Genomic DNA, 27,863 nt, shown 5'->3' with positions numbered 1-27,863 from the left:
CCAAGTCTGGCCTTTACCACCAGCTTTATTCTGATGGAGGCAGAGCAGGAGGTTGATTCTTGCACAGTGCTCTGTGTACCAAGCCCATTGTGAAAATACCATGGCACATGCTGTCTGCTGTAGCTGCCAGTTGTTCACTGGAGTAGCCAGCAGTTGTTTGTCCAAGGACCTGTTTTTCTGCCATCTATGTGATGGGAAGAAGTGATCATGCCAAGGTTTAAGCTTTGTCTTGAGTCTTCAGTTTTTAAACCTGAAAATGCTTCTTCATTTAGGCTGGAACCACCACTCAACTCACACCCATCAGCAGGGAACATGTAAGAGTACAAAGACTGGAGTTTGGCTGGAAATGGTTTCTGCAACTAATTCTGTGTTGTGAGTCTTGCAGTGGCAAGTTCTTTCCTCTGAAAACATCAGAAAGCTGTAGTACAGGAACCACAGAAACACTGGTTGCATGAGTCCATGCACCATGCTAGGGCATAGCTTAGTGGTGGGTCAGAACACTGTTAGATAGATTTGACTCCAGCTCTGGTTTTCCTGGGAATTTGTGCAGGTTCTAATGATGGAAATGCAGCACTGGGCCTGGATGACAGCAGGTTGTGAGTCTGGGATATGTTGATATAAGAGGGTAAGATGTGGAGAAGTGGAAGCTTGGGGAAAAAACGATGATATAGGTAATTTGTAGCACAGTGTGAGGGTGTGAGTGTTACCTTTGCATGTGGGGCAGCTGGTTACTGGCTTTGTCCTGCTGGATAATCCTGGGTTGGTTGTGCTGCTTGTGTGCCTCTTGTTTCCCCACTAAAGGAGGCATAATGCCCCTCTTTATATTGTCCTGTAGTACATCCAGATGCTATATGACAGCCAAGTGGTGTACTTACACACCAAAATCACAGATAAAAACGCAGTTTGGGGGAAGGGTGAACCTCTCTTCCTCTCCTGTGGGCTGCGCTGACATCAGTAGCAAGCCAGGTAATGACCCTGCTCTTCCTTCTCTCTGTCTGCAGACTGGGGTACAGAGGGGTGGTCCCCCAACATCAGCACACAGTTTTTCTTCTCTCTGAAAACACCATAAATGCTGTGGTATGGACTCTGTAGTAGAGAAATGGGAGCAGGCGAATGCATCCTGGCTCTCTGAATCACGAAGAGAAAGCAGGCAGCTTTGGTTTGTTATTATTTTTGTTTTAGTGAAAACATACTTCCCACAGCAACTTTTAAAACTTCCACGTGGCACAGAAGGGGATCAGTTCCAGTTGATATGAGCCTGGACGAAGAGAGGGAGGAAATAACTTGATTGCTTTAGACTTCAGTTCAGCTGGAGTCGAGAGGAAAGAATCAGTGTCCCCTTGTTTGGAATTCAGCAAGGAGGTCGAGTTCCTGGTGAGGACAGATCCTCTGCCTGTCTTCTGGAGGTACTGTATGGAGTGCTGCGGGGCAGGCACAAAGCAGGTGGCTTTAGATTTAAAACAGCAACTCTGCTGTTGGTGACAAAAAGCTGTGTTGCTTTCTTGGAAGTATTGCTGCACTTGGAGCATACTGTGTTATAACAGCATGTTCCTCTCTCTTTTTTTGTGCCAAAAAAGGCAAAATAAGAAATGTGAGGCTTTTGGGCTAAACATGACCAGGGCTGGTGTGTGTGTATGTATGTAGTGGAGGGTTGTTTTGATGTTTAGTGCTGTAATATGGGGCTTAGAAGATAAAGAGATTGGGTAGATGGGGGTGTTATGTCAAACTGGGCGACTTTGCCTCTAAGACATTTGTAGTTTCAGCCTATCTATCTCTGGTCCCTAAAGATCAGTTGGTGGGCTGAAAACCAGGGGGGAGTTAAAGGGGAGGGAGATGAAATGCAGGAAAAACTGCTGATCTGTCTGTTTCTGCCTAGTTTGGACCAGACCTCCAGGGAATGGGAGGACATTCCCACCTGGAATTCAGATTTTGTGTTGAATATGGCTAAAATTAAGCGTCTAGTAACAGAGAGTGCAGCTCTGGTATCCTGCAAGGCAGTGCTAAAGCACACGCCGTCTGTGCTGCTCTGCTGTCAATTCCAGCATGCTTTCTTCTGGCATCCCTCCTTGATCTTACAAACTGTGTTGACAAAAAGCAATGGGAGATTGTTTCTTCCCCAAGTCTTTATATTCAGAGTATAGCTGCTTCCTCTTCCCTACTCACATTTTCCCATATGGTGACTTTGGAAAATTCCTCTCCGATTTCATTGGGAAGTGCAGGAAACTCTCGTTGGTAGAGGGTTGCCTGTTACTCTCTCTTAATTCTGCTGCTCACATCTGGAAAGGATCTGGCTTGGAAAGGGGAGACTCGCTCTGAGCTCAGCGCATGTAACTGACATGGCATGAGCCGCGGGAGCCTGTGGGGGCAAGAGAAATGTTCTTCTCCATTCATCTGATTCCTGACAGCAAAGGTGAGTTTTTCAGCCCTTTATTTGTTCTTTTACAAGCTGTATTGTCAGACAACACCCAGCAGCCTGCCTTTCAGCTGCAGCTTCTAGAAAGGATATTCAATGTAAGTTACAAACTCACTTAACCCGTTGATTTTGGAGGAGAGGATGGTTTTGCTTCTCTGTGTGTGTCCTGAGAGAATAGGCTTGGAGAACAGTACAGAGATGAGATACTTTGGGCATGATTTGTTGTTTATTGAGGTAACTGTGATCACTGAAAACATACAGTAACTCCTGAAACTTCAGCTTTACTTCTTGAGACAGTGCCTTTTGTAGCACTCTGCCTCTAGTGCTGTGTGGCAGCAAAGTCCAGGAATCAGTAGTGGTTCTGTCTAGACTCAGAAAGATGCAACCTCTGAGCTGGTTTCAGTGCAGCTTCTATCCTTGGGTGGAAGGACCTGATCCAGACCCCACTGACAGCAAGGGAAGAGGGCTGATTCTTTCATTCAGGTGGGTTTTGAGCTACACCTTTAGTAAAGCTTCTTAAATAAGGCTTTGGATCAGGCCCATGGGAATGAGCTGAAATGGAGGGAGTTACTTCAGGCTTTCTTTGAACTAAAAGAAAATCAGAATTGTGCCTGACTTTACTGCCTGCACTCCAGATGCAAGCAGATGTTCCTGCATCCAGAGTGTCTCCCTGTGGCACCAGAGCAGCATGCACTTCAAAGGCATTGTAGCAGAAGCATGCATATTGATGACAGGGGGGTGAGATTGCCATAGACACGGTATTTCATGTTAATTTTTTAACATCTTTTCACCTCTATGTGTGGAAAAGTCAGATTGTTGAAAATCTATGGTGCCGAATACCAACCATGATGTAACCGTGCTGTGGGAACAGTGTTGGTATTGTTTGTGGGAGGGCTGGTTGTGACCTGCATGTAAAAAAGGGGTCTTTAGTTTCTTTTGTAAGTATCTATAAGGGTAAGCTGGTATGTATAAAAAATACTCTGTTAGAAATGTGATAGACTGTACTTTCTGAGATTATTTCCTCTAAGGTTTCTGAGATTAGGTCACCAAATAGTAATGATTTTCCTAATCCACTGTTGGCATACTCATATGGCCAGTTTTGATCTCACTATAATATCTAGCTGCCATATAAGGAACACCAACTGATCTCTGGAATGTTTTATAAAGGAGATTAATTTCATTATATTCAGATATGGAGGCTGTGGAATAGTGGAGCAGTGTTAAATGCTTAAGATCACCCAGCATGCTGGTAGCAAATACCAGGACCAAAGCAAAACCATCCATGAATCAGGATGCTCTGTCCTGTAGTGCCACCTTCTCCCATTTCTTCAAGTACAAGGCAGTGTTTAAAGAAGTTATTTAAGATGTTAATGACTGTGACTGAGAGCAGGGGCTCTCCAGTGCTTCCCAAACACCCGCAGTCCTTGCATCCTTGCACAGCTACAGCTTGTGCAAAGCAGCAAAGCCCTGTGGATGTGAACGGAGGTGTGTTAGTTCTGATACTGCCAGTGTGGCTCTGGCAGGTTCTTGCTTCTGAAGCAAAGAAGGAACCTGGGCTGGCAGAGGTGAGCAGAGTACTTACTTCACCTTCAAAGACAAGACTCTCTCATCACTGTCCAATCCTCCTGTGCAGAATAGCTAAAGGATGTTAAGCCATTACCAGCCCTTACTGCAAATCCGTAAGTATGAAACCTGAGAAGGGCAACAGCGGAGGCCGAGGGGGCTGGACTGGGGCCAGCTGGCCGGTGCTGTGGATATTCAACTTCTGTTCGAGTTATTGTAACCTGCCGCCAGAAAGATAAAAGCTGAACATTAGCCAGGCCTCTAAGGTGCAGATCTGCGCTGTCCAAAATCAATAGGAAGCCCATTTTGTTTTCAGTAGCCAGGAGGTTTTGTTATCGTTTGAGGCATGTGAAGCAGCCCCCCTGAGAGGCAGCACAGGCCATTCCTTTCCCAGCGCACCTTGTTTGCATTCACAAGGAGAGTTCCTCCCCTGCGCACAGCTGTGGGGAGCAGCACGACAGTTACATTGCAGTCACATTGCACAACCTCCTCTATAAACCTGGGGATCATTTGGTGTTTCTCAATATAAAAAAGCAGTAAATGACCTGAGGAGTCAGGGATGGTGCAGGGGATGCTGCCAGGCTCCCAAACCACCTTGAGAGAATCATAGAATCAAGGAGGTTGGAAAAGACGTTTGAGATCATCAGGTCCAACTTGGACCCCCAAGGCCACCGCTAACCCATGTCACTGAGGGCCTCTTCTACACGGGCATCGAGAGGAAGCGACAGCACCCGGGGGAGAGGGAACCCGGGGCTCCCGGGGCCGCCGGTGCCTCCCTCCCTGCGGGGCTGACCCCGCTGCTCGGTGTCGCTTGCAGGGGCGATGCCGGCCGGCGGCCGGGCGCTGCTGGCGCTGCTGGCTCTGGGCTGCGCCGCCGCCGCCCGCCCGCCCGCACACAACGAGTTCCCCGAGCGGCGCCCGCCCGGCCCGGCCCCGGCCCCAGCCTGTCCCCGCGACTGCGGCTGCACCCAGGAGGGCGTCGTGGACTGCGGCGGCATCGACCTGAAGGAGTTCCCGCTGCTGCTGCCCGAGCTCACCAACCACCTCTCCCTGCAGGTGAGCGAGACCGGCCCCGCGCCGCGGACTCCCACACGCGGCCCGCCCGCCTCAGGGGCCTCCGCGGGCCGCGAGGCCCAAGTCCTCACCTTCACCCGAACCCGGGTCCTTCCCGCTTCTTCCAGCAGCTCCTGGGCTTCGAGTGGGGGAGGCAGGAGGTGCAGCAGGCCCAGCACTGGTGCTTGACATGCACATGGTTAGCAGCAGTAATTCTCTCCCCAGAGATGGAGGGAGGAAACAAGACAGGAACATTTTCTCCTCCCTCTGTCTCAGCTCCACAAAAGGAATGGTCAAACTCATAATTCCTGTTCCGGGTGATGTGCCTTTGAAAAGGATGGGCTAAATCACTTCATTAATGAGAATTTTTCTGTCAGCACTACATGCTGATTGAAATGTGAACACCATGCACGAGTCCAGAGGCAGACCCAGCACAAGGAGCAGGTGTGACACACAATCCCAGCATGGTTTGGGCTGGAAGGGACCTTAAAGCTCATCCAGTTCCAACCCCTGCCAGAGGCAGGGACACCTTCCACTAGGGCAGGGTGCTCCAAGCCCCGTTCAGCCTGGCTGAAGCCATCCCTCACCCCATGGCATTGCCTGGTGCTGTGCTGCCTGCGGCTGGGAGACTACTGCCATGCCTGCAGCAAATGGTTCCGCTGCAGAGACGCCATGTCTTGTCAGGGTAAGGTCATGTGTGGATATGGGATTTCAGGTAGAAGCAGCAGTCTGTCCTGAGCTTTCAGCAGATGTCCATGCTCTGTCATTAGTTAAATGACCATTGTGACCAGCGTTTGGGCAGGTGTTGTGTCCCTTCCTGCGCTCCAAGGGTCTGAGCAGGGCCACAGCATGGCAGCCCTGTGGGTGTTCCTCTTCCTCTGGGCAGTGGCTGCACTTCCAGGCTTTCCAGTACCTCTTTGGCCCTTAACCAACTGCTTTATGTTTATTGCTCCTATTTGCCAATTCTGTTCAATGGGTGGAATGCAGATTTTGTTCAGAGCTTTCCATCTCAGTGCAGCATACTCAAGAGAAGCTTCAATGGTAGCTGGCACCTTCCTCAGCAGATCTGTCCCAGGCGTGTGCTAGCCATGGTTCCTGCCTCTGCTGCCAAAAACAAAGAGCTTTTTGGAGCAGCAGCTGTCACTTTCTGTGTATTGGCTTGGCTTCGTGCATGGTGGGTTCTTAACTGGTCCCTTCGATGCTGAAACACTAGAATCACTCATTAATGGTCAAAAATGTTAGTCAGCATGTTAATAAAATTCTGATGGCAGTCAACCAGCAAAAGTGAGCCCAGTTTGGCTCTCATTGCCCACGAACAGTTGTTTTTAAAACAACTTGTAAATAACAGAAGTAATAAACTTGGAAATCCATGGTGCCAACCTTGTAGCGAATGCTTTGCTGCAGCTATGAGGTTTGGCTGTGGCAGATGGATTGCAGGCCTTGCCCGGCACAGTCACGCTGTTTGTGTGCTGCCAGTGCATAAACCGGATGTTTCTGGTGGTGAGCACGAGCTGCAAAGCTTGGTTCAGGCCTTCAAACACTGCTGGGTTTGGATGTCTTGGTTTTGACATCTGAGTTTGGCTCACTGTGGAGTGAAGAAGTCTTGACAGTGATTTGACACGGTGGGTTCATTTCCAGATTTCACTGGAGTTCACAGTCTGGGTTTGTTGGGATCCTTATTGGATTACTTTGCTGGTGATTAATACTCTCCATTTTCTTAGAATAACCAGATAGAAGAAATCTTTCCAGAAGAGCTTGCTCGGCTTTACAGACTAGAAACGCTCAATCTGCAAAACAACAGGCTAACTTCAAAAGGTAAGCCAGCAGAGCCACAAAGTGGACAGAGCCTCCACAACACGAACTTATGCAATGAGGCCAGTGACAGCTGATAAGGAAAGCCAGAGAGTGATGGATTAACTTGGTTGGAGTAATTAGCTATAAGCCTCACTCCTTTGGCCATCACACAGGTCATGGAGGCACTTTATCATCTGAAACATAATACTCAGTGTGTAAGAATGCAGCCTTATTGAACCAGTGGAGAAGACCTGGCAGCAGCACTGTGTACTGCATCGTGAGGTCTTCTCATCCAGGAAACTCCCTGTGGTCCCACAGGCACATCAATGGAGCGCACTGGAGACCCAGAAATATCTACATGCCGAATGATTTCCTTGTGACTGACCTTGTTTCTTAATCCATTTGTTTGGTTCAGGCTAGTCAGTACAGTTTAGTCCAGTTCAGTCCTTGTTGAATTGGTGTAAATACAAGTAATATATATCACCCTTATAAAACCATTTTGATTTGTGTAGGGAGGTTTTGCTTGCTAAGTCATAGGCATATTGGAGAAATTCTCCAAGGGGTTAGTAAGGAAAGCAAAAGAAATGGAGGAATTGGAATAAATATTAAGAGGATATGCAATACAAGAGATGTAATTGTTGTTAACTTGTGTGTCACCTGGTTACTCTGAATGCTGTTGCTACCCTTATTCCAGTAGCAGAGAACAGCCTTTATTGACAATGTGGAAATGTTATGCATGGACCCAAAACACGGCACTCAGGCATAGCACAAGGAAGGCTGTGCTTAATAGATTCAGACTTTGACATTAGTACCTTTGGGGCTTGGTGTTTCTTTCCCAAGCTTGAGTGCAGCCCTGAGTTTCCAGTATGTTTTGACATGGGAAATAGCTTCACCTTTGACTTACGATTATCTAAGTGCCAGGTGAATATGTTATTTGCAGCCTTGCCATTGTGGCAGCAATTGTGCTTGTGTGATCAGCTGGATGTGGAGAGATTCAGCTGAAAATTAATAGTTATTGGGGATGATAAGCTCCAAGTTGGGTCAGCTGTCTGAGGGGGTTCCTGCATTCCTATCTGGACTGGGGCAGAGCAGAACAAGAGACGGGTTATGACATGCAGGTGTTATGTTACTTTGGTAACATCATGGTCATAGATCAGACTGATCTGATCATTAAACAACCTCAGATTATGCCCTTCCAAGAAAAAGGATTGGCTGATCCATGAGCAAATGACCAACTTCTCAATAGCATGGTGCTGTGAGCACTGATAATTAGCTGTACAACTGAGTCATCACAGCTCTGTACCTGACCCTTGCCACTGGGGTTGGCCACAGACCAAATTAAAATGCTTCCATAGTTAGGTTTTTAATGGTCTTCCATTACTATTAACAGTCTGGGGGGGCTTTTGGTGGTGGTGTTTTGTTTGCTTGTTTTTAATTTAAAAAAAAACAAAACAGAGACAACAATAGGCCTTTCAGTGGCAATGAAAAATGCTTAAATCTCACATTACATGTAATATCTGAGAGGGGAAGCTGCCCTCTGGTACCTTCAGTCAGAGAGGCAAGAAGGTGTTGGTATCTCTGATGAGTTATTCCTGTTTTTAAGGGTTGCCAGAGGAAGCCTTTGAGCATCTGGAGAACCTGAATTACCTGTATCTGGCAAACAATAAGGTAAGAGGCTCACAAGGCTTTCATAGTTATTTTCTATCCAGGTTCTTAGAGTTAAACAAGGAAGTCTTCAGTTCCTTTAATAAATACATGCTACTTAAGTACAGTTGTGCTAAAGTGATATTCTAATGCAGGTTCAACTAAGGTCAAGACAATCAGTATGCTAAAAGATTAGAGGGTACACGTGCCAGTGTATTTTGAACACTGATTTATGTGTGCAACTGGTGAAGGGTTTCCCTTGTATGTAGGGAGGTATGGGGAGCCCCTGTATTTATAAATTACCACTGTCTGCAGTAGGTTTTGGTGCAGCTGCATGCAGATGTGGTAGCTGTCTGTATGCAAATAAACTGGGGGTAATCATAGAATCACAGAATGGTTTGGGTTGGAAAGGACCTTAAGATCATCCAGTTCCAACCCCCTGCCATGGGCAGGGACAGCTTACACTGAACCATCTCACCCAAGGCTCTGTCCAACCTGGCCTTGAACACTGCCAGGGATGGAGCATTCACAACTTCTTTGGGCAACCTGTTCCACCTGTGTGGGTGCCTTGCCACCCTCACAGTAAAGAACTTCCTCCTTATTTCCAACCTGAACTTCCCCTGTTTTAAATTTTAACCCATTCCTCCTTGTCCTATTGCTACATATGTTTCATATCTCATCTGAGGAGGCTGGTTGAAAAAATCTGTGAACAAACACATCCCAGTGGTTTAGCCATCAAGATCGATAAAAATCTATCCAGTTTCCCCTGTCTGCTATTCTTACTATGTTTGATGCAGAGAGGGGTATATCCACATGCAGTGAAACTGTGCAAGTTACGAATTTCTTCTTTTAGCTGCAGTGGTAGGAGCTGGATTTCTGTTTTAATGGAGAAGATCCTAGTGCTTTCCTATTAATGACCCAAGTTGGATGTCCTCACAGAAGCACATCTTTCCTGCCAAGCCTAGGAAATGAAATAACTTCTCACATACACTTACATCTGGGTGGTTCCCATTATGGCTTTCTTTATCCTCAGTGATTGTCCACAAATATTTGCTACAGAAGAAACTGGGATGCCACAGAGAAATATAAGTTAAACATCAGACAGAGGTGCTTTTGTCTACAAAACCCTCCCATCCCTCAGTCTCTCTCTCTCAATATATATTTATATGCATGTCTGTATATATGTTTTATTATCCTCTTAAATTCTGTGACCTTTTCATGTTTTGTTTATATACATGAGCCCACATTCAGGTTTCAGTCAGGCCAAGACACATCCAGAATCACTCCACAGATTTCTGTATAGAGCGATTGAGAATAGAACCCATTCCTCAGTACAGTAACATTGTGTTCTTTTCTCCCTTTCAAGCACCATTTCCATATAACAATCTTGGCAGTTAAGAACTCCATAAAAATGAACAAGCCAGACTGTGACTAATATTCCAGAACTTTGCACTCCAATTTTCCCTGTGTGACAAAACAATGTATTTGGTTTTTCTGGCTTTACTGCAGAGAGAAAAGGATCCCAAAAGAAAATGCAAACATCAGCGAATGTCAGAACTAGTTATACCGAGAAGTTGTGGACCCACAAAAATAACACATTTCTTTATAAGTCCCAAGCCAGGACAGACCAGATTGGCTTCAAACTGCATCCACTCTGCAGCAGGAAACGCTGCAGATCAAGTAACTGTGGTGTCTGGAGGAGAGCAGGGATTTGCTGGTAGTTTGCTCCTTGTCTTATGGATCATTTTAATGCTGCTTTATCTCCAATTGTGATCCCATTGGATGTAGCTAAATTATCTGCTGTTAAACTAGCATATTTGGTCAGAGAAAAGAAATAGAACAGACTAAAAGCCTTCTGTGGCTTACAAGTAGCGAGTACTTCAAGACAAAGATGAGAATGAACGGATTCTGTAGTTTCCTTTTTAATTTTTCAGCCCACTCTCATAATTTGGATCTATCACATAACATTCACACTAAGCCCTGTTAATAGCAGAAGTCTCTTCCACCAAACTGTAGACCAGGTCCCGAGCTGTCATTATTACTTACTATAAGCTGATGATTTTGGTGACAGAAGGTCTTACATTTCCCCATATCCCCAGAGTGATTTGGGATTCACTTGGACCAGTACTTCTGTCAAAGCTTCTTAGAAGCAAGAAAACTTGTTCTAAAACTGGCAGTAACTTTTGTATAATCCTTGTGAGTTCATTGGTTAAGTCATTAGTTAACAGTAGAGAAACACTATCTCCCATATGAAATGGAAGATCCAGCCATAAGGCTGCAAGATAATTGTAGCTGAGAAACACAGATTGGTACTGATTAGGCAATGTGCTAGGCAAAGCTGCTCTGTCACTTCCCTTTTGCTAACAGTTGCAGCAATCCAGCACTAATCCTTCAAGCAGTCAGCCAGTGAGGATCAATTAGTCTCATGACTAAGTGCTGAAATGCCAAAGCAAAGTCCCGAGCAAGTGAAAACTCTCTTGGGATGAAACTTCTCTCTTTCCTCTTTCTTGTGGTTCTGATGGCTCTCATTTCACATATCTGAGCCATACCCTTTGTTATGTGTAAAAGTTATGACCTAACAGACTGTGTTTATGGAGAAAAGCTTTCATGTGCCACTGAGTATGAAAGTGATTAAGTTGGTTTCTTGTGTCTGAATTCCCAATATTATGTCATGGTAGTGTTTTATTTCTGAGGCACTACCAGACCTTCCTAGTCAGAGATGAGTGCCTTTATCCACCTCCCTGAAATCGTATCTCCCATATCAGGAGCTGCACGATTCCCAGCAAAGCCAAGAGCAGGACTGTGGCACCTGTAGCAGTATGTCAAATGCCTATTGCCACTGCTTACATACTCTCTAGAAACACTGATAGGAGCGTGATTGTGGGAAAGATCTGCCTTGTGTTTGTGACCATTAAACATTCAACACAGCTTAAGAGTGGAGGTTTTGGCGCAGGTGAACATGAAAACCAGTAAATAATGTACTTTAATCTTTTAAAAGCCAGGACTGTATTATGAATCCAGTAAATTGCAAGTTCATGGATATAGTCCTTCAATTGACACTTGACAAATGAGTAAAGACAGATCTAGGCAACCTTTAGGTAAGTGTGTAGTTCAAGGCTTAGGTTAGGCAGTTCTCCAGTGAAGCGTCTGTTCTCTCACACATTGTTCATCTTTTTAAGTATTTCTCAGTTTGCAATATTATTAATAACCAAGTGCAGTTTTATGGTAATAAAAACTTGAAAACTAAGTTTCCTCATCGTGTGAGCCTTGCTGTGCCTTGCTGCCTGTAAGGGCTGAGCTCTGCTTCATGCAACAGTGCTGTGAGGAGGAAGCTTTACATATTCAAAGAACTTCAAGCTAGGACGCTTGATCTCTTCCATTGCCCAGAGTTTCCCATCCTGATCTTGAAGCTTTAAATGACAAAGAATTCAGAATCCCCCTAGAAAAGATGTTCTCTCCAGAGCCCTTCAGAGTGGATGTAAAATGCTGTGAGAGTGATCTCATTAGTACTATACTTAACATCTGTAACCACGGTAATGGCACCTGCCTACTGTTGTGTGCTCCAGGATCATGCCTACTACAGCACTGTGTTAATAGTTTCCCAAGGGCTTAATCATGATGCACAAATCTTTTAGGTTTATGCTTCCCAGAAAACTGTCCCCCAGCCTATGTACTGTCACCTCTATTCTTGTTTCTAGGTTTGCTGTTAGCAGCCACTCAGTGAATGGAGCTATTGTATTATAGAGGTGCTCTGTAAGACTGAGCTTTTTTTGATCATTATTTTTTACTCCACCAGTTTTTGTTCAAATGCAGGTGTTCTTAGCGTTATTTTATAAAATCACTGGTAAAAATAGCAATAGACCAAGAGCAAACACATCAAATCCTCTTGTCAGTTGTCAGCTTCTGGAGGCAGGACTTTGCTGTATGTTGTTTCTGATACATCACTTGTTTAATGAACGAAGTACCACTGTACAGTAGGTCTTTACTTTATGTCCCGTTTGCTTATTCCATCATTCGGCTCAGAAGCATCTCTGCCCTTTGAGAACCTGAACCCTCCATTGAAAACATCATCATAAATAGATACAATATTGGAACAGACATATGAGGTGACACTCTTCCCCTATAGTATACTTTGATAAGAGGGTAAATAGTAGGCCACTGTGGGGTGGGTTGGATTGTTTTGGCACAGCAGGCTGAGGAATTAGGAACAATAATAAGCAAAGTGTTTGCTCTCTTGAATAACAGTTTCTTGATTTCTTCCACCAAAAAGAGGACTCCTCCAACCAAAACAAACATTCACTTACCTTGGAACAAAGGTCTGTCTCCTTCCTGGAGAGATTAGTGAATGAGGACAGTTTGTTTTCATTCATGCAATCTGCATTCAGTTTCTTTTATTTTTGCCTGTTTAGAGAAAATAAATCTGCAAGTATTTTGTTGCTGGTCTAATCATTGGTTAAAAGATTTGTTGCATTTCATGGGAAAACTCCTGTATATTTCTTTTACAGCTAACAGTGGCTCCAAAATTCCTACCAAACACCTTGATCAGTGCAGACTTTGCAGCCAATTATCTCACTAAGATCTATGGGCTCACTTTTGGACAGAAACCAAATCTGAGGTAAGGGGTCAGGAAGTAAAACAATGACAGTGTTCTACCACTGCCTGGATGCAGTTGGTGGGTGATAAGAACTATCTGGCTAAACCATGTTATTGCCTGCTTATGGTTTTTGGAAAGAAGCTGCCTGTTTGTTATTCTCAGCATGAAAGATCAAATAATCCCTCAAACAAATACATTCCAAGGGCTTTTCCTAGCTGCCAAGCAGTTTTCATAGATAAAAATTGAACTGTCTCCATTTTCTTTGTGTGTCAGTTATGAATTGAAAAGAGTTTCTCAAAATGGAGATGAGCTGTTTAGAATCCCTAGATTTATAATAAGTCCATTCATTTAAAACTGGAATCAGGTTGAGAGTACAGCACTTTGCAGTACTCAACTATATTAAAGCTAAGCACGTCAGCACCGTCAGAGTGGTTTATACCCTCAGGTGTGGTTTCAAAGGTCTCTCTGCTAGTTTCAGGTTGTGATTTTCTCAGCTGGATCCAGTGCAGCACATTGGCCCCTCTCAAATTCAGATGCACGTAGATGACCTCCTGTGAGATATGGTCTTTTCCAAAGGCTTTTTGAGTAATCCGTAAGGACACCACAGCATCTATATCCTGCAAAGACAACTCGGACTCTGTTGGTAGCAATGTACTCATCCAGGTTGGAAAGCAGTTAATAATAGCTGGCCCAGTTGAGCTCCTAGAGCTCAGTCTTGTGATGAACTGAAGAGCTTTCCATTCCCACTGAATTCATTGAGAGCTGAATCTACACTGAACTTACTTGGCCTTTAGTCTGGTAGGCTCGTGGTAGCTGAAAAGGCTGATTTGCTCACCGATTCCTGGCAATATCTCATCATGAAAGAAGTTAGATTTATACATGTGTTATTTCTTAATCTAAACTGCAGAAGCTGCTGTGTTTTGATTGTGTACTAAAATTCTAGCACTCTTCTGAAGTGACTTTCACACTCTCCTATACCAGCGCTGCTTTTAATCAGAATAATAACTCCTTGATTTCCAAGATTGCTGATATAAAACCCTAACAAACACAGTTGTTCCAGTTGGTTTATTTGCCCTCAGTAGAGTTCATGGTCTCAGATGGATTATTTGGAAAGTAAGGTTTTAGGAAAGGCAAATATTTGTGAGTTAAAAGTCGAGCTGACCAGGCAGGGTGAACAATGTTTTCAGTGTGGCTCTGAACTCCCTGGAGGGTGTGATCACATGATTGTGTTTCCATACTGAGCCTTTCCTTCCTTCCAGAAAGATGTTGCCAAGTTCTCTGCAACTGGTAAAGAATCCAAGATCAAGTTAGAAAAGCACACTTTGACACTTTGCTCTTGGAATTTTAACCTGCCTCCACAAGTTTAGGGGCTTGGTGCATCTTGGGGTAAGCACAGGGAAGGAAGAGGTAATCAAAGTCAGCAAAATCCTGCCATTTCTTGTGTTAAAAAGAAGTCAAATGAATTCCTTTTGCAGTTAAAACCAAAGAAAAGCAGGAATAACTTCATAGGCATCCATTGCTTTATGCAGAATTAAAACCTGTGTAAGAAAGAACGAATCTGTTCTTAAAAATCTGACTGGAGAAACTCTTCCTTGAATATTAAAGGCTAAAAGTAAGAAGAGCAAAAGGAGATTAAGAAACCCTCTTTCTCTCAATCCCAAAGGTTCATTCAAAACCCAAATTCTTCCAGATTGAGAAATCTGCTCTTCCTGTCGGTATTCTTTGCCTGAGTTCTAGGAGTAGAAGAGAACCTGTTTCCTGGGGTATTTCCAGCTGTCATGGGAACAGAATGAATGGAGGGGTGAGAGACATCTCTTTCTTAAGAGATCTGCAGGTTGATTTTGCCCAGGTTTGATTCCAAGCAGAAGTTAAAACTGGGGACATATCAATTATTCAGATACGAATTTTAACCCTCTCACATGAGGCCACCATACTGACATTCTCTATTTCAAAGCACTGCACAATCCCAGACTTGCACTCAGTTTCTTGTTAAGAAGATAAAGGTACATGTGACATTAGTATTCATGTGCAGGTTTGGATTTTGAATAGAGCTAAATTTCAGACAGTATTTGGACCAACCTGTTGGTTTTGCATCTGTATTCCTTACTGAATTAAAGGCCACATTTTAAAACCATATTGAATCAACTTGAGGAAAGAAGAAAAGATTGACATGCAGGTTTTAAACAGCCCTCTCATGGTAAACACCCACTGTCCCCCCAGATCTCACTGTCTGTTTAACTTCATCTTTTTTCTCCTTCCAACAGATCTGTGTATCTTCACAACAACAAGCTTTCAGATGCTGGGTTACCTGATAATATGTTCAATGGCTCTAATAATGTGGAGATACTCATCATGTCCAGCAATTTCTTGAAGTATGTTCCAAAGAATCTCCCTCCAGCACTATATAAATTACACTTAAAGGTAATGACAACAAGGTTTTGTATTCTTTTATGACTGTGACAAAGTACTGTGTTTGTACAGCCAAGCCATTTCAATGCACTTGGAAACATTCCCAGGCCCATTGCAAGTCTTGTCTGCTATATCCCCGACAGTAGCTGTCTCCCATGCCCTTGCTTTTTGTTCATAAGCAACAGTTTGTTTTTGCAAAACACATGCTCAGAGGGAGCAAAATGCTTTTCTGTTTTCAGGGGAATGTGTTGCCAGTGCCAGTGTGGTGGCATTGCTGGCCTCTTCCCTACATGTAATGGTATTAATACATATTATTGCAAGAAGGTAGATCCTTCTCTATGGCCATCCAGTTGTTGGCTTCCCAGTTAAGTTGGCCACTGATGATGCTGTTTTCCTGACAGCTGCTTGCCCACTGTGTGCTGGCTTTGCTTGCTAACTCACTTCACACAGACTACTGTTTCCTAGCGTCAGTGGTTTTTGTTTGCTACCAAACTGGCGATTCAGATGACACAGAGGAAGTTTGGATCTGTGATTCTTTGCTGCTACAACTTCTCCAGCGATAGTGCAATAGCAGAAGTTGTAGTATTAAGTAGTCTCCAGCATTTTTAATTCCATGTCATCTGATTTTGATAAAAACACTTCATCATGTCTGTGCTAGAGATCTCAGCCTTGTTAGTGATGGGAGAGCAGTAGCAGTGGGGAGTCCTGGTTCTACTTCTCCAAGCGCTGACAGCTCCTTGGACGTGTGTAGACTGGAGCCTGTTATCAGCCCCTGAATTTAGGCAGTTCTATGTTGCCTCCCAACTTTCTTTTCCCTCGAAGGTTTCGCCGTTAATTCCCATTAAAGTCTTCTAGAAAAGAGGCTTCTCCAGCCTGAAGAAAAGTAAAGGCAAACAGTCTGATCCTTTAAATTGCTGGAATTTCTCTGCAAAGTGTGAAGTCACTAGACCCCTGCATTGTATTGCCATTTATAGGTGATTATTATCTTCCAAAGGGGTCTCAGACTTTGAGGATTACACTTTGAACTCACATCCTTCCCTGCTGCCACCAATTGTGTTAAGGGCAGAGGAGCTGAAGAGAGAAATGAGCATTTTGTTTCCATGTGCACTGCCTCTCAGTAGTAACATTTGCCTTGATATTTTGACTGAGAAAAAAACAGGTCAATGAGAAGTGAGAGATGGCCAGCAGTGGACAGAGTGTCCAGAAGGTGTACTTTAGATGTAGCAGAGCTTTGCTTTTTCTTTCACTGTTCACTGAGACACTCAGCCAAATCTGTCTGTGGTGGCATCCACTTTATATTAGTTGGCACATGAATCCAGTTTAGTCTGTCCACCACATTTTTGGGTGTACATGGATTGTGGGAAGTTTAACAAATTCAGTGGCAGTGTTTTATAGATCCTTTTATAATTCCTACAGTTTCTGGATTTTTTCTGGATTATTTTGTTCATGTCTGCTCACTGGCTACTCCAGAGTGAGGCTAAGGCAATAGAAGTAATTGTTTTGGGATCTACATTGCAGGAACTGCACCTTTTGGAATATCTGGGAGGGTGGCAGGTTCCCAGCTCCCAGTTGAATTCTTCTTTATGGTGAAATCTGTCTTAAAAATTCCAGAAATCATGAGCAAACTCCAGAGGTAGTTTCCTGTATCACATTATACATTTGCACATAGGTGGGAGGGCTATGAATACAAAATAAAACTATCTGTGAGGCAGGGGCAAATTCTGCCTTCTTAACCCAAAGATTCCATGGGGAATCGATAAAAGCAGCTTGCAGTATTTCATTCTGGTATTAGTATTTATTTCTTAAGCAGAATTATCATGCTCCCTGAAATATCTTATGTCTGGCCCTTTTGAAGTTTGATTGCCTGATGGTAGTTGAGCAGAACCTGAATGTCTTGTGTCGTTTCATGCCAAATAATGTGCTTTCTGCTTCTGGTGGCTCTAGAACAACAAGCTGGAGAAGATTCCCAAAGGAGCCTTCAGTGAACTCACAGGTCTGCGGGAGCTGTATTTACAGAATAACTACTTGACAAATGAAGGAATGGACAATGAAACCTTCTGGTGAGACTGAGATCTGTAGTTTGTACCTATGTGTCTTCTACCTCCTCTGGTACAGTAGTACATCTACTGAGCAAAGGATCTCTTAAAAAGTACATTTATTAAAAGCTGAATGATGTTACACATTCCTTTGCAGAATCTGTATGAGAAGTCTTAGGTTCAGATGCTGCCATTCAGAAGCAATGGTCTGGGTCAGTGGTTTGAATTCCCACTGCAGAATACTTTTATACAAAAGTCACAACACTGAACATCAGCCTGCACCATTCCCTGATTGCCACAGACCCAATCACACCAGGTACTGAGTGCCTTCTGGGAAAAGGCCACCCAGAACAGTGTTGAAAGCTGGTCTCTGGTCTTCCAAACTAGTCAAAAGTGATGTTACTTGGGACTTCCCAGTTTCAAGGACAGATCATTGGAAGTTAAGGCCAGACCTTCATCTTTGCTAAAGCCACTTCTGTGTTTCTGGGAAGATGACTTGAAAGCAGCCACGGATAGACAGCAGATGATTGCTGGAGTAGGCAGGGGTGCAGTGGTGCTGCTCAATAGCCAGATGGCTGCAAAAGCTTTGCTACAAACTAGTGCAACAGAAATAGCCTTGGGCTGTACTAAATTTAGCTTGGGACTTAGCACTTCAAAAAGTTAACAGTGTCTCTGCCTGCACTGAGTTCTGCCCTTCTTCCACCTGAGCATCCAAGTCATGTAATCTGTCCTCCCCATAAATTCTGTAAACTTTTCTAATGTCCAGGCATGAAAATGTATCAAACTGTGCTTTCCTTTTCCACTTCCCACTCCCAGAGACCTCCTTTAGCAATTACCATAGCTGTGTTGTGTCCACCTCCAGATCATGTTGGACATACCATTTCTGTTAAGGTTTTGATAAATAGAGTACAGAAGCTATAGCCAAGGCACCAGTCACAACAGAGGGGTGGATTTTGCTCCTTGCTCTCATGATGCTGACTGTACACCATGGCATAGAGCTTCTGAGATGTGCCCAAGCAGGGAAAACATTTCAGCTTGCAGCAATGAACTGCTTGATCCAAAGAGTATTATTTGCTCATTCAGAGCATGCTTGGATAGTCATGAATAGCAGTGTAGTAACCAGTAAGTAATGTCTGTAATGCATTAATTCTTGCATTTCCTGAAAGCTTTCTAGTCATCTGTAGTGGGTTATGTAGTGCCATGTGCAGATTAAAAACCTCATTTGAACCGAGAAACTGACTTGAAATGAAAGGGAATACAAGGAGGGCTCCTCAATCCTGGCATAAAACACCACTGATCCACATCCAGTTGGTATAAGTGGCTGGTCTGGGGATTTATTTTAGCTTCAACTGAGTCCATGGAATCCAGATTCAGTAGCTTACACAAAGCAGCTCTAGCCCTGACTCACTTCCATAATGCTGGAGGGTCAGGAGTTCACCATCTTCGCCTAGGCCACTGAATTGAGCATTTCTGCTTTTCCTAAGAGTAATATTTTATCATCTGGAAAGCAGACCTTTAATACACACTTCTAGAGTGACAGAAAGACTCATGCTCAGCCTATGTTTCTGTGCAACCAAGGGCTAAATTCTGTGTTCTAATGGCACTCCCATAGCATCTTTCTTGTGGTACTGGTTCACTGAAATTGCTCTCATGTTGCTATATGTGGTGTCAAATGAGAGAACAGTAGACTACAAAACTGATCTCGGGTCTCAGCCCAGAGGCAGGCTGGATGCCTGTGGACTCAAGCAGGTTCTCTTGCAAGTGTGGCTGGGGAACAGTGGCAGCACCTAGTCCTAATCCCTCATGGCTCCTTGTTTTGCTGGCCACATCAGTCGCGTCCTAAGACCAAAAAGGGCAGCAGTGGGAGCTGTGCTGGGTAAAAAGACTCTGAAGCAAAGGTTGTAAAATGCATGGGGAAGTTGGTTGTTGTTTCACCTTGCAGAATCTAAATGGAGAGTGTTTTCTTTCCTGCTTTCCCAAGGAAATTGTCTAGTCTGGAATATCTGGATTTGTCCAGCAATAACCTCTCACAAATCCCAAGTGGTTTACCTCGAAACATCGTCCTCCTTCACCTGGAGAAGAATGCAATTAAAGTGATTGGCAGAGATGTCTTGACCCAAATTAAGAACCTGGAGTATCTTCTGCTCCACAATAACAAATTAAAAGCCCGAGGTATTCACCCATTAGCCTTCCAGGGCTTAAAGAAGCTGCACACTGTCCACCTGTACAACAACATGCTGGAGAGGATTCCCAGTGGGCTGCCCCGGCGAGTGAAAACACTTATGATCCTTCATAACCAGATCTCTGAGATTAACAGGAATGACTTTGCTACCACTTACTTCCTTGAAGAGCTGAACCTGAGCTACAATAAGCTCAAAAGTCCCCAGATCCATCGGGAGGCTTTCCGTAAACTAAGGCAACTAAAGTCCTTGGATCTCTCTGGAAACAACCTCAACACGGTGCCCTTTGGCTTTCCAAAGAACTTGCAGATTCTGAAGCTGAAGGAGAATGAGATAAGCATCATCCCAAAAGGGACTTTGTCTGGGATGACAAAGCTGCGGGAGTTATATTTGAGCAACAATAAACTGAAAGTAAATTCAATTTATTCAGGTGCATGGAGAGAACTCAGCAGTCTCCAGGTAAAACATCACCTTCTCTAATTGTTTTAGTGATGCTGATGCCGTCGTCTGTCTGCTTAAGCCAGTTTATATGGCACCAGTACTAGATGTGCTTGGTCCTCATGTCTGGGGCTTGTAAGTGCTATGCCCTCTGTTTCTAGAGTAGAAATGATGTGCTATTGTGCGGGAGGTGGGTGCCTCCCACTGCTGACCAGGGTGCTAATTCTGGGAAGTGTAAAAACAGCTTTGTTTTTGAACCCTAACGATGTCCTATATCTCTAGATTAGTAAAATGTTGTCATTATAAACTGAAACTAGGCCTTTCAAATAGCTTGTCTCCCAAAAGATTTAAAATCGGCTCTGAAGAGAGACAGCAGGAGGAAGGAATGCATAAACAAAACCACTCTTAATTCTCAAAGCCCCCACATCAGCTTATAGTCAGACAGGCCAAGCTGCAGGGTTTAGCAGCTGAGCTGGCTAAGGCACCTGGATAGCCGCCGGGAGGCCTGGATTCAGTCAGCAGCCTTCTAATTTGCTTAATTGTTAGAGAAAGTTAAACACAAGCCATAAGGCAGGCAGGAGAATCACGTTTGTGCTGTGCAAAGTGCCCTTTCAAAGTTGTTACCCTACTTGAAGGATTTGTCTGCGTTCCCTTTTAGGCAACAGCCTGTTTTCTGCAGTGAAAAGTATTACCTGTGTCATATGGCAACCATCTAAGGGTGCATATGGTTAGGTCACTGTACAGGCAAAGTTTGTACATCTCAGAGCAGATCAGGTATAAGGGACATGGAGCATATGTCACAGTGGCTCCTGGTGTGTTCTCAGATAATGCAAATGTTTATCTGTATGAACCTTTCCCTTTCGGTTGTTTCGGGGAATAAACAATATCTGGTTTTTCTGTTAATGTGAATCAGTAATGCAGCAATAGGATCTATGGAGCTTTTGGCTTGCATCAGCTGCAGATTTGGTCCATGGCTTTAATGATACTTTTTGCATTTGTTTGGTGCCTCACTGATAGGTATAGGGGTGTTATGTATGTGTGTGTGCATGCAAATACATCTAAGATGAAAAGGAGCCTGGAAGGAAGATGCTTTTGAGAAACACAGATGCTGGAATTGACAGGCGCTGTCATTTGGGTTGGGTCTTCCTTCAAACAAAAATGGGTCATGGCAGTGTTGGTTGTTGGTTGGAATGACAAGCTCTTGTTCTCAAAAGGCCTGATTCATAGTTCTTTCATGTTACTTTTATTCTACTGTCACTCCCTGGTAGTCAGTGTCAGTGTTGCTGTATCAAACATTGGTCTTTCAGTTGTGCCTACCCCATCTCAAACTGAGTTCATGTTAAATAAGGTTAAGATAATAGCACATACTTAAAATCTGATTAGACTAATGGTGTATTTTTGGCTGTTGCTTTTTTCTGGAACATCATTCCTACTTGTAATTTATTTCCATGATAGTATAGTATGAATCTTTTTAATGTTAAAGGCTTAGATGTGCCATTGGTTTATGAGCTGGTGCACTGGAGTGGATTTGAAAATAACCATCACATAAGATCCTGATGGTGCATGTACTTAGCATATGCTTTGGTCCACACTGTTTCCATGGAAATCAGTGAAGACTATCTGCAATTGCAGAGCCAGACATTTACATAATTGTTTGCCACATTAGGATTATGTGGGGAATAAACCCACTGAAATCATGACAGTCATTTGCAGAAGTATAGCTTTGAATAATGTGCAACTAGCGTGTCAGCTTTGGTGCAATGAAAATGCCACAATACAGGATAACAAAACACTTCTATTGATCCATTTTCTCGTGTAAAATCCCTGGCTTTTAGTCCTGGTGTTTTCATACAATCTCAGTGTTAGAATATTTGCAGATGTTTTTATGTGTAACTCTAGTCACTAATCTTAGCTAGGGAAGTGTTTGCAGCAGCAGCATCTTCCAATGACTTCTCATGCAAATCTGAAACCCAGTCTGCTTTTAATTCATGTAAAGTAGGCATGGGCTAAAGCTTGGGGGAAAAAACGCTGGGACTCCTAAACAAAACAACATGATGTCTCATGCGAAATCATGGTGCTAAATTGTAGTGTAAGAGAGCAGAATTGTCATGGCCACACTTAACCTTGATGCAAATTAGAGGTGGTTTAAATCAGTGTATACTATAATAAATATCACTTCAGTTTTTCCACCACAAACTCAAACTGCACCTTTTTGCATGGCTGACAATCTGCAGTTACCGTTGTACACACAGTGTTTGTATTTGCCTCACCTCACCAAAAGGGAGAGGTTCTGCAGCAGACTCACCAAAGTGCCATCTGCAAAATAAAGCCTATTTCCAGATGATTTTCAGACAAAACAAATCCTGGATAAGCTTTGCATAAACATCTCACTTATGCAGTGTTAACATACTAAGTTTTCTGTAAGTGCATACATATACATATAGGTATTTTTATAGACTTACATATATGTGTGTGTATATATATATATATATATATATATATAAAACAACAGATAAAGTTCCAAAGCAAGAGGGGGTGTGTATAGAACCAGCCTTTGGAAGCTCATTTGTTGTCAAATCTCTTTTTGGAGTGCTGCCAATATTTAAATTCAGCCATTTACTTGACCCCTTGTCTGTTTCTTGCAGTCACTAGACATGGCTGGCAACCAGCTGACTGCTATCCCATCAGACCTGCCAGAATCTCTGGAGTATCTCTATCTTCAGAACAACAAGATCACAACGGTTTCAGAGAGTGCTTTTGAATCCACACCCAAAATAAAAGGGATTTACCTCAGGTAAGGTCAAGTTCCCACTTCAACACACAAGGTTTTTTCTTCTTCCTCCACTTTATAATGGCTTACTGTTTGGAAAAGACTTCAAACCCTAACTTCCAAAATAAGCAACTTTGTTTTCTAGTAATGTATGCTGAAACTGTGTTCATCTGCTCAGAAGAGACATGGCTACACGTAATAAGCTCTTTCTGCTCGGAGAGTGTGTCCTTTGTGTGCTAGTTAGGATGGATTAGGCATGTTAGAAATTCTGGGAAATTAATGTTTAACATCATGTCATACTCCAGTGTTCAGCTGTGAGCTCAAAGTTTACACTGCTTGTAACACTACAGCTTTTCTTGCGTCCTGGATTTTGACAGCATCCCCCTTGAGCGAGGCGTGAGTGACTAATCTTGGAGTTGTGCACGTTCCCTTGACAGCTTTGTCAGAAATAAATGGCAAGTTACAACTTATGTAGCTAAGTTTAGAAGCTTTTTTATCCTATTCGGTCAGCTGGATGAGGACTTTGGTTTTATAGGTGACAGATACAGACCTTTTTTACGTACAGTATAAACTCACGGTAATGTAACTGGTTTAAGCAGAGTACCAGAAGAAGTGAAGCAAGAATCTGTTCCAGTAATATGTACAGTTTTAATCTGATTGAACAGTACTGAAAATATTGCTTAGAATTAATCTATGAACCCTTATGGAACATTTCATTAAGCTGATCCAATGGATGTGTTCAAAGAACCTAGGCTGCCTGCTGCACAAGACTAAATACGGCCTTATTTTGTCTGTATGCAGCTAAACTGTGCTGGAGAGTTCTGAAGCATACCTTTTTGGATGAACGATTCCATACCAAGCAAATAAAATTACAAAGTCTGGTGTAAATTAGAGCAGTCTGTCTATTCAGCTGCTCACATTTATGAGATTTTAGTGAATGCTTGGATGCAGCCCAGAAACCACATACCACATTCTGTATTTCTATCTAAAGAGAAAAAAAGGAATTTGCGAAACTGTTTTGCTGATGTATTTAGGAGGCAGCTCCACCCAAGCTATGTTTCTTAATGGGAGGCTATTAATCACTGCAATACTGTGAAACAACAATATACATCTGGAATATTAGACAGAATATGATTTGAAGCTTGTTCAAGAGTAACAGACCAAACAGTATAGGTGAGAGCTTCTTAAATTGCAGATTAGTTCTTGGAAACCCAAATAACAGATGAAAAATTACTGCGTGTTGCTTTGTTTCTAATGGGATTCTTTGTGCCAGTATTTTGAATTTCGTGGAAGAAGAATTAAACTATCAAGGGATGACACTGAATCTCATGAAAAATCAAGTTACAGTTTGAAATGTGGGCTGTGGAGCAGAAGCCTGTGCTCTGTGTGAAGGGGAAAGCAGAATACCAAGAGAAAGAATTTGTGGGGGTGGAATTCCAGTATTATGATTTTTTTCCTTGTGAACTTGAAATCAATGGGAGATTCTTAATGTTTCCCAATATTGTCCTGCAAGGTCATTTGTGATGGTAGAAAGTGCTATCAGCAAACTTTGATCAGTCATTTCATTTGCCTGCTTGCAAATCAGAACCTGCTTTCCCTTCCCTTTCCCATCCAGAGGAGCCAGTACTCCTAGAATGCTGTTGTGAGTCAATGTAAAGACAAGACTAACTTGTGTCAGCGTAAGAATGTAACTAGGGTTAGAGTAACTGCAGAATAGTTTCCTCCTACTCTACACATTTCTGTGTTGGATATGAAAATGGGTTTATTTTAACAGGAAGGCCCTTTTGTTTGTTTAAAGGTTTAATAAGATTGCTGTTGGAGCGCTGAAGGAAAGTATCTTCCAAAACCTAAAGCACTTACAAGTCCTGGATATTGAAGGGAACCTTGAATTCAGCAACAGTTCAAAGAATAGGGATGACTCAGAAGAGGAAATGGAAGATGAGGAAGAGGAAGAGGAACTGAGATAAAACATGAACTCACACAGTCACATCATGTGGCAGGTAACAACTCTAGGTTAGTTAAATCAAGGACCCAGTTCTCAGACTCTTGTTTAAATAATTGCAATTTACAAGTACGACTGAAACATAAAAAGTGGGTGCCTGAGCCCTGGACTCAAAGACTTCCATTAAAACATGGCTGGGAATTGCAGAATCAAAAAAGCTGAAAGCATGTCATTTTGTAAAATGAAACAGCAGCATATATCTGGTTTTTATCAGAGGCAGTGGACTGTTTGTAATGACCTCTGCTTATAGCTACAACAGACACAAAAGCGAAATATATGAAAGTTGTTATTTAGTAATTCTGATAACAAAAATAAAAGGTCTTTAATATTTTTAAGCAACCGGTTCAGAAGGAAAACAGAACTAACTGTGAAGCTTACTGACTGCAGAAGACCATCTGAGCTGAAAATAGATTAAAAAATTAGACAGATTAAAAGAAGATAGACCCATTGGTGTCTGTTAAGCATGGCATTAAGATTACAACCTCTATCTCAAGCAGACCTTAAATCACTGACCACTTGGGAGTGGGAAGATAATGCCATACTTGGCATATTTCTTAAGGAAAGGATATCTACTGCAGGTCACTTTTGGAGACAGTATGTAGGGCTGGATTAATGCCTGGTCCAGCGTAGCCAGTTCTCACAATAGCCTGTGCTTTTTGCTTTTTGATAAGTGTTGGTGAGGTCCTTATTGCTCACCTCACCCAGAGTCACCAAGAGGTGTCTGGGCAGTTACAGGTGGTTCCTGCTGAGTTTGCACTGGTAACTGAAATTAGAATCTCAGTATTCCATAAGCAATCTGGCCAGCCACTCCATCTCTCTAGAAGAGAAGAATCTCTTCTCTTTTCAACTGCATAAGGAAAGATGAAGGGAGAATAATGTTTGAAGAGTATCCATTTTTTTTTCTATAAGAAAAATGGGGATCTGCTTAGTGCATCTCTTAAGCATTTTGTGTTCAAAGATGATGAGGTTCAAGACACTACTCTCTACTTTTGGAGGTCTAAATTCTATGACTTGAAAGAAAAAAAGGTTTAAGTTTTTCATTTTGTCCCTCATAAACATTTTGTCATGGAGAATGACACAAGGAATTGCTAGGAATCAAGCTAATACATTGAAAAGGTAATGGGGCCTGAAAAGAGCAGAAGTTACTTGGCAAGTCAAACATTAGACCTCCTGGCTGGGCTATATGAAAACTTTGTGAAAGAAGAAATTATTCGTATCTGCAAATTTCAAGTACACATAACTTCTTAATCAGTACATCTCTGGTTTAGTTTGGGGCACGTGTAGCATGTCAGCAGGCACTAAGTTTAGCATATTCTGAATTCTGTATTCCATTATATAACTGATTTTGTTTTTCTGATTTGCAGGAAGGCATATGGAAAATTACATATATGTCTATGTGTAGATATCTCTACAGATATACAGAGAACACTTAGCAAAACGTGCAATGAATTACGCAGAAACTGTCATGGCACTGGGCCAGGCTTATGGAAGACAATGTGTTACAGTGCCTTATTCAGGGAGAGACCCTGAATGCCTTTCCAAAGCTTCCAAATCATCTTATACAAGACCCAGGATCATAAGGGATTGCTCTGGAACTCACAAAAGCTGGCTTTTGTTTCTTCTGTTTCTCTTCCTTCACTGTTTCCATCTGTAATAACAATATGTGACTGTTTTGAAACATGCCTTCAAAGGCTGTTTTTGTCACTGCATTTTAAATGAACCATGTATATGATTCTTTTCTTTTCCTCCACCCCAAAGAAGCTGTTACTGATCAGGAGAGATGGATATTTGCAATAGTTTCATGTGTGGAGCAGTATATGAGGCATTTTGGTCATCAAGCAGCAGTAATAATTCTGGATGCAACTATTCCTCTGTTATAACAATGTGTATATTTGGATGAGAAAAACAAAGTAAGGCTGGATCCCATAATATTTTATCTCTACTGCCAAAGCCTGCAGTATATTCCTGTTTTAGAAAGGTTTTAAGATAAAACAATTGCTCTTGTGAATATATATATATATATATATATAAAATCTGTATGTCTGCCTTCCAGAGCTCTGGCAAAGTTTCTGTCTTGGTGTTGTTTGCCCATGCCAGTTGTGTAAATGTCTCTGAAGTTATAGCCAGAAGGTTGAGTAACAATATGCAGCTTAATATATGTGGTAGGATCTTTCACATATTGTAGATTATTCACATTAAGAGTCAGAAGTGAGACAACTAAACCAAAATGGATAAGTGAGTGTGGGATGTCTGAGGAGAAAGCTGTTAAGTGTCAAGAGAAATTTGTTTAGTTCCAATCTGGAGCCAGTACCTGCTGTCATACTCTTTTAAAGCCTCACCTATTTTATGGTGTTCAGTAATCTCAGCTCCTGTTGGAATCATGGAAGTTGAAGAAGCCAAGATAAAGAAGACCTATGGAGGTACCTGGATAGCAAGTTTCTTTTTTGATTAAAATGTCCTTCACCTGAGGCAGCTCATCTGCTTGATGAAACGGTCTTTTCTTTTGAGGATTTCTGATTGAACACATGTTGTTTTGCATAGTGCATTCCAGGATTTACTTAGAAACACAGTTGGCTCTGTTTTTTAACAGCTGTTTTTCCTGCTGGAGAAGATCTAGTTCCACGCTCTCTCTTTGCATTCCCATAGCACAAGACACTCCTTTCAGGCTGATATTTCCTACCTTAGACAATTCAACACGAATTAGACAATTCATCACGAATCATAGAAGGAAAGATTGCTTCCTGAAAAAAACAACCAAAACCAAATCTTTTCCCTAACAATTGCAAAAAAACCCACATTTTTAAATTTCTGCTATACAGCTGAGCAATAAAATAGCTTTATAGCTGACTTTTGGGACAGATTTCTATGTAAAATCTTTACAGAATACAGCTCCAATCGTTTAGCTATCTACAGGAAACCCCACTGGAAGTTTTGCTGGTCTTTGGTGAAACAGACCAATTTATTATA

At 42.7% G+C, this 27,863-nt stretch overlaps 1 protein-coding gene and 1 long non-coding RNA gene across 5 annotated transcripts; one reads left to right on the top strand and one right to left on the bottom strand.

Moving 5' to 3' along the window:
• Nucleotides 1-72: 72 nt before the first annotated feature.
• PODN (podocan) lies at nt 73-27,319 on the top strand. Of its 4 annotated transcripts, none has more exons than XM_061344795.1 (12): nt 73-1,406; nt 2,285-2,410; nt 4,794-5,032; nt 6,751-6,844; nt 8,427-8,491; nt 12,973-13,082; nt 15,326-15,482; nt 17,415-17,530; nt 19,488-20,145; nt 22,770-22,918; nt 24,693-24,894; nt 26,261-27,319. In XM_061344795.1, the coding sequence occupies exons 2-11, from the start codon at nt 2,374-2,376 to the stop codon at nt 24,859-24,861; spliced, it is 1,794 nt and encodes a 597-aa protein (XP_061200779.1). In that variant the 5' UTR covers nt 73-1,406; nt 2,285-2,373; the 3' UTR covers nt 24,862-24,894; nt 26,261-27,319. The 4 variants fall into 4 exon arrangements, with proteins under 4 accessions (XP_061200779.1, XP_061200780.1, XP_061200781.1 ...); XM_061344796.1 differs by having other exon boundaries at nt 2,220-2,410; XM_061344797.1 differs by lacking the exon at nt 2,285-2,410.
• Nucleotides 9,171-14,805, bottom strand: LOC133207707 (uncharacterized). Its single transcript, XR_009724132.1, has 3 exons — nt 13,501-14,805; nt 12,772-12,868; nt 9,171-9,532 (listed from the first exon to the last, which is right to left on the bottom strand). It is a non-coding gene; the product is annotated as an uncharacterized LOC133207707 (long non-coding RNA).
• Nucleotides 27,320-27,863: the final 544 nt, after the last annotated feature.

This window comes from Neopsephotus bourkii, unplaced genomic scaffold (genome assembly GCF_033783945.1).
Source record: "Neopsephotus bourkii isolate Nb327-2 ecotype Australia unplaced genomic scaffold, CSIRO-AGI_Nbou_v1 NB_234, whole genome shotgun sequence".
Classification (NCBI taxonomy): domain Eukaryota; kingdom Metazoa; phylum Chordata; class Aves; order Psittaciformes; family Psittacidae; genus Neopsephotus; species Neopsephotus bourkii.
This window is presented reverse-complemented; position numbering and strand designations above follow the sequence as displayed.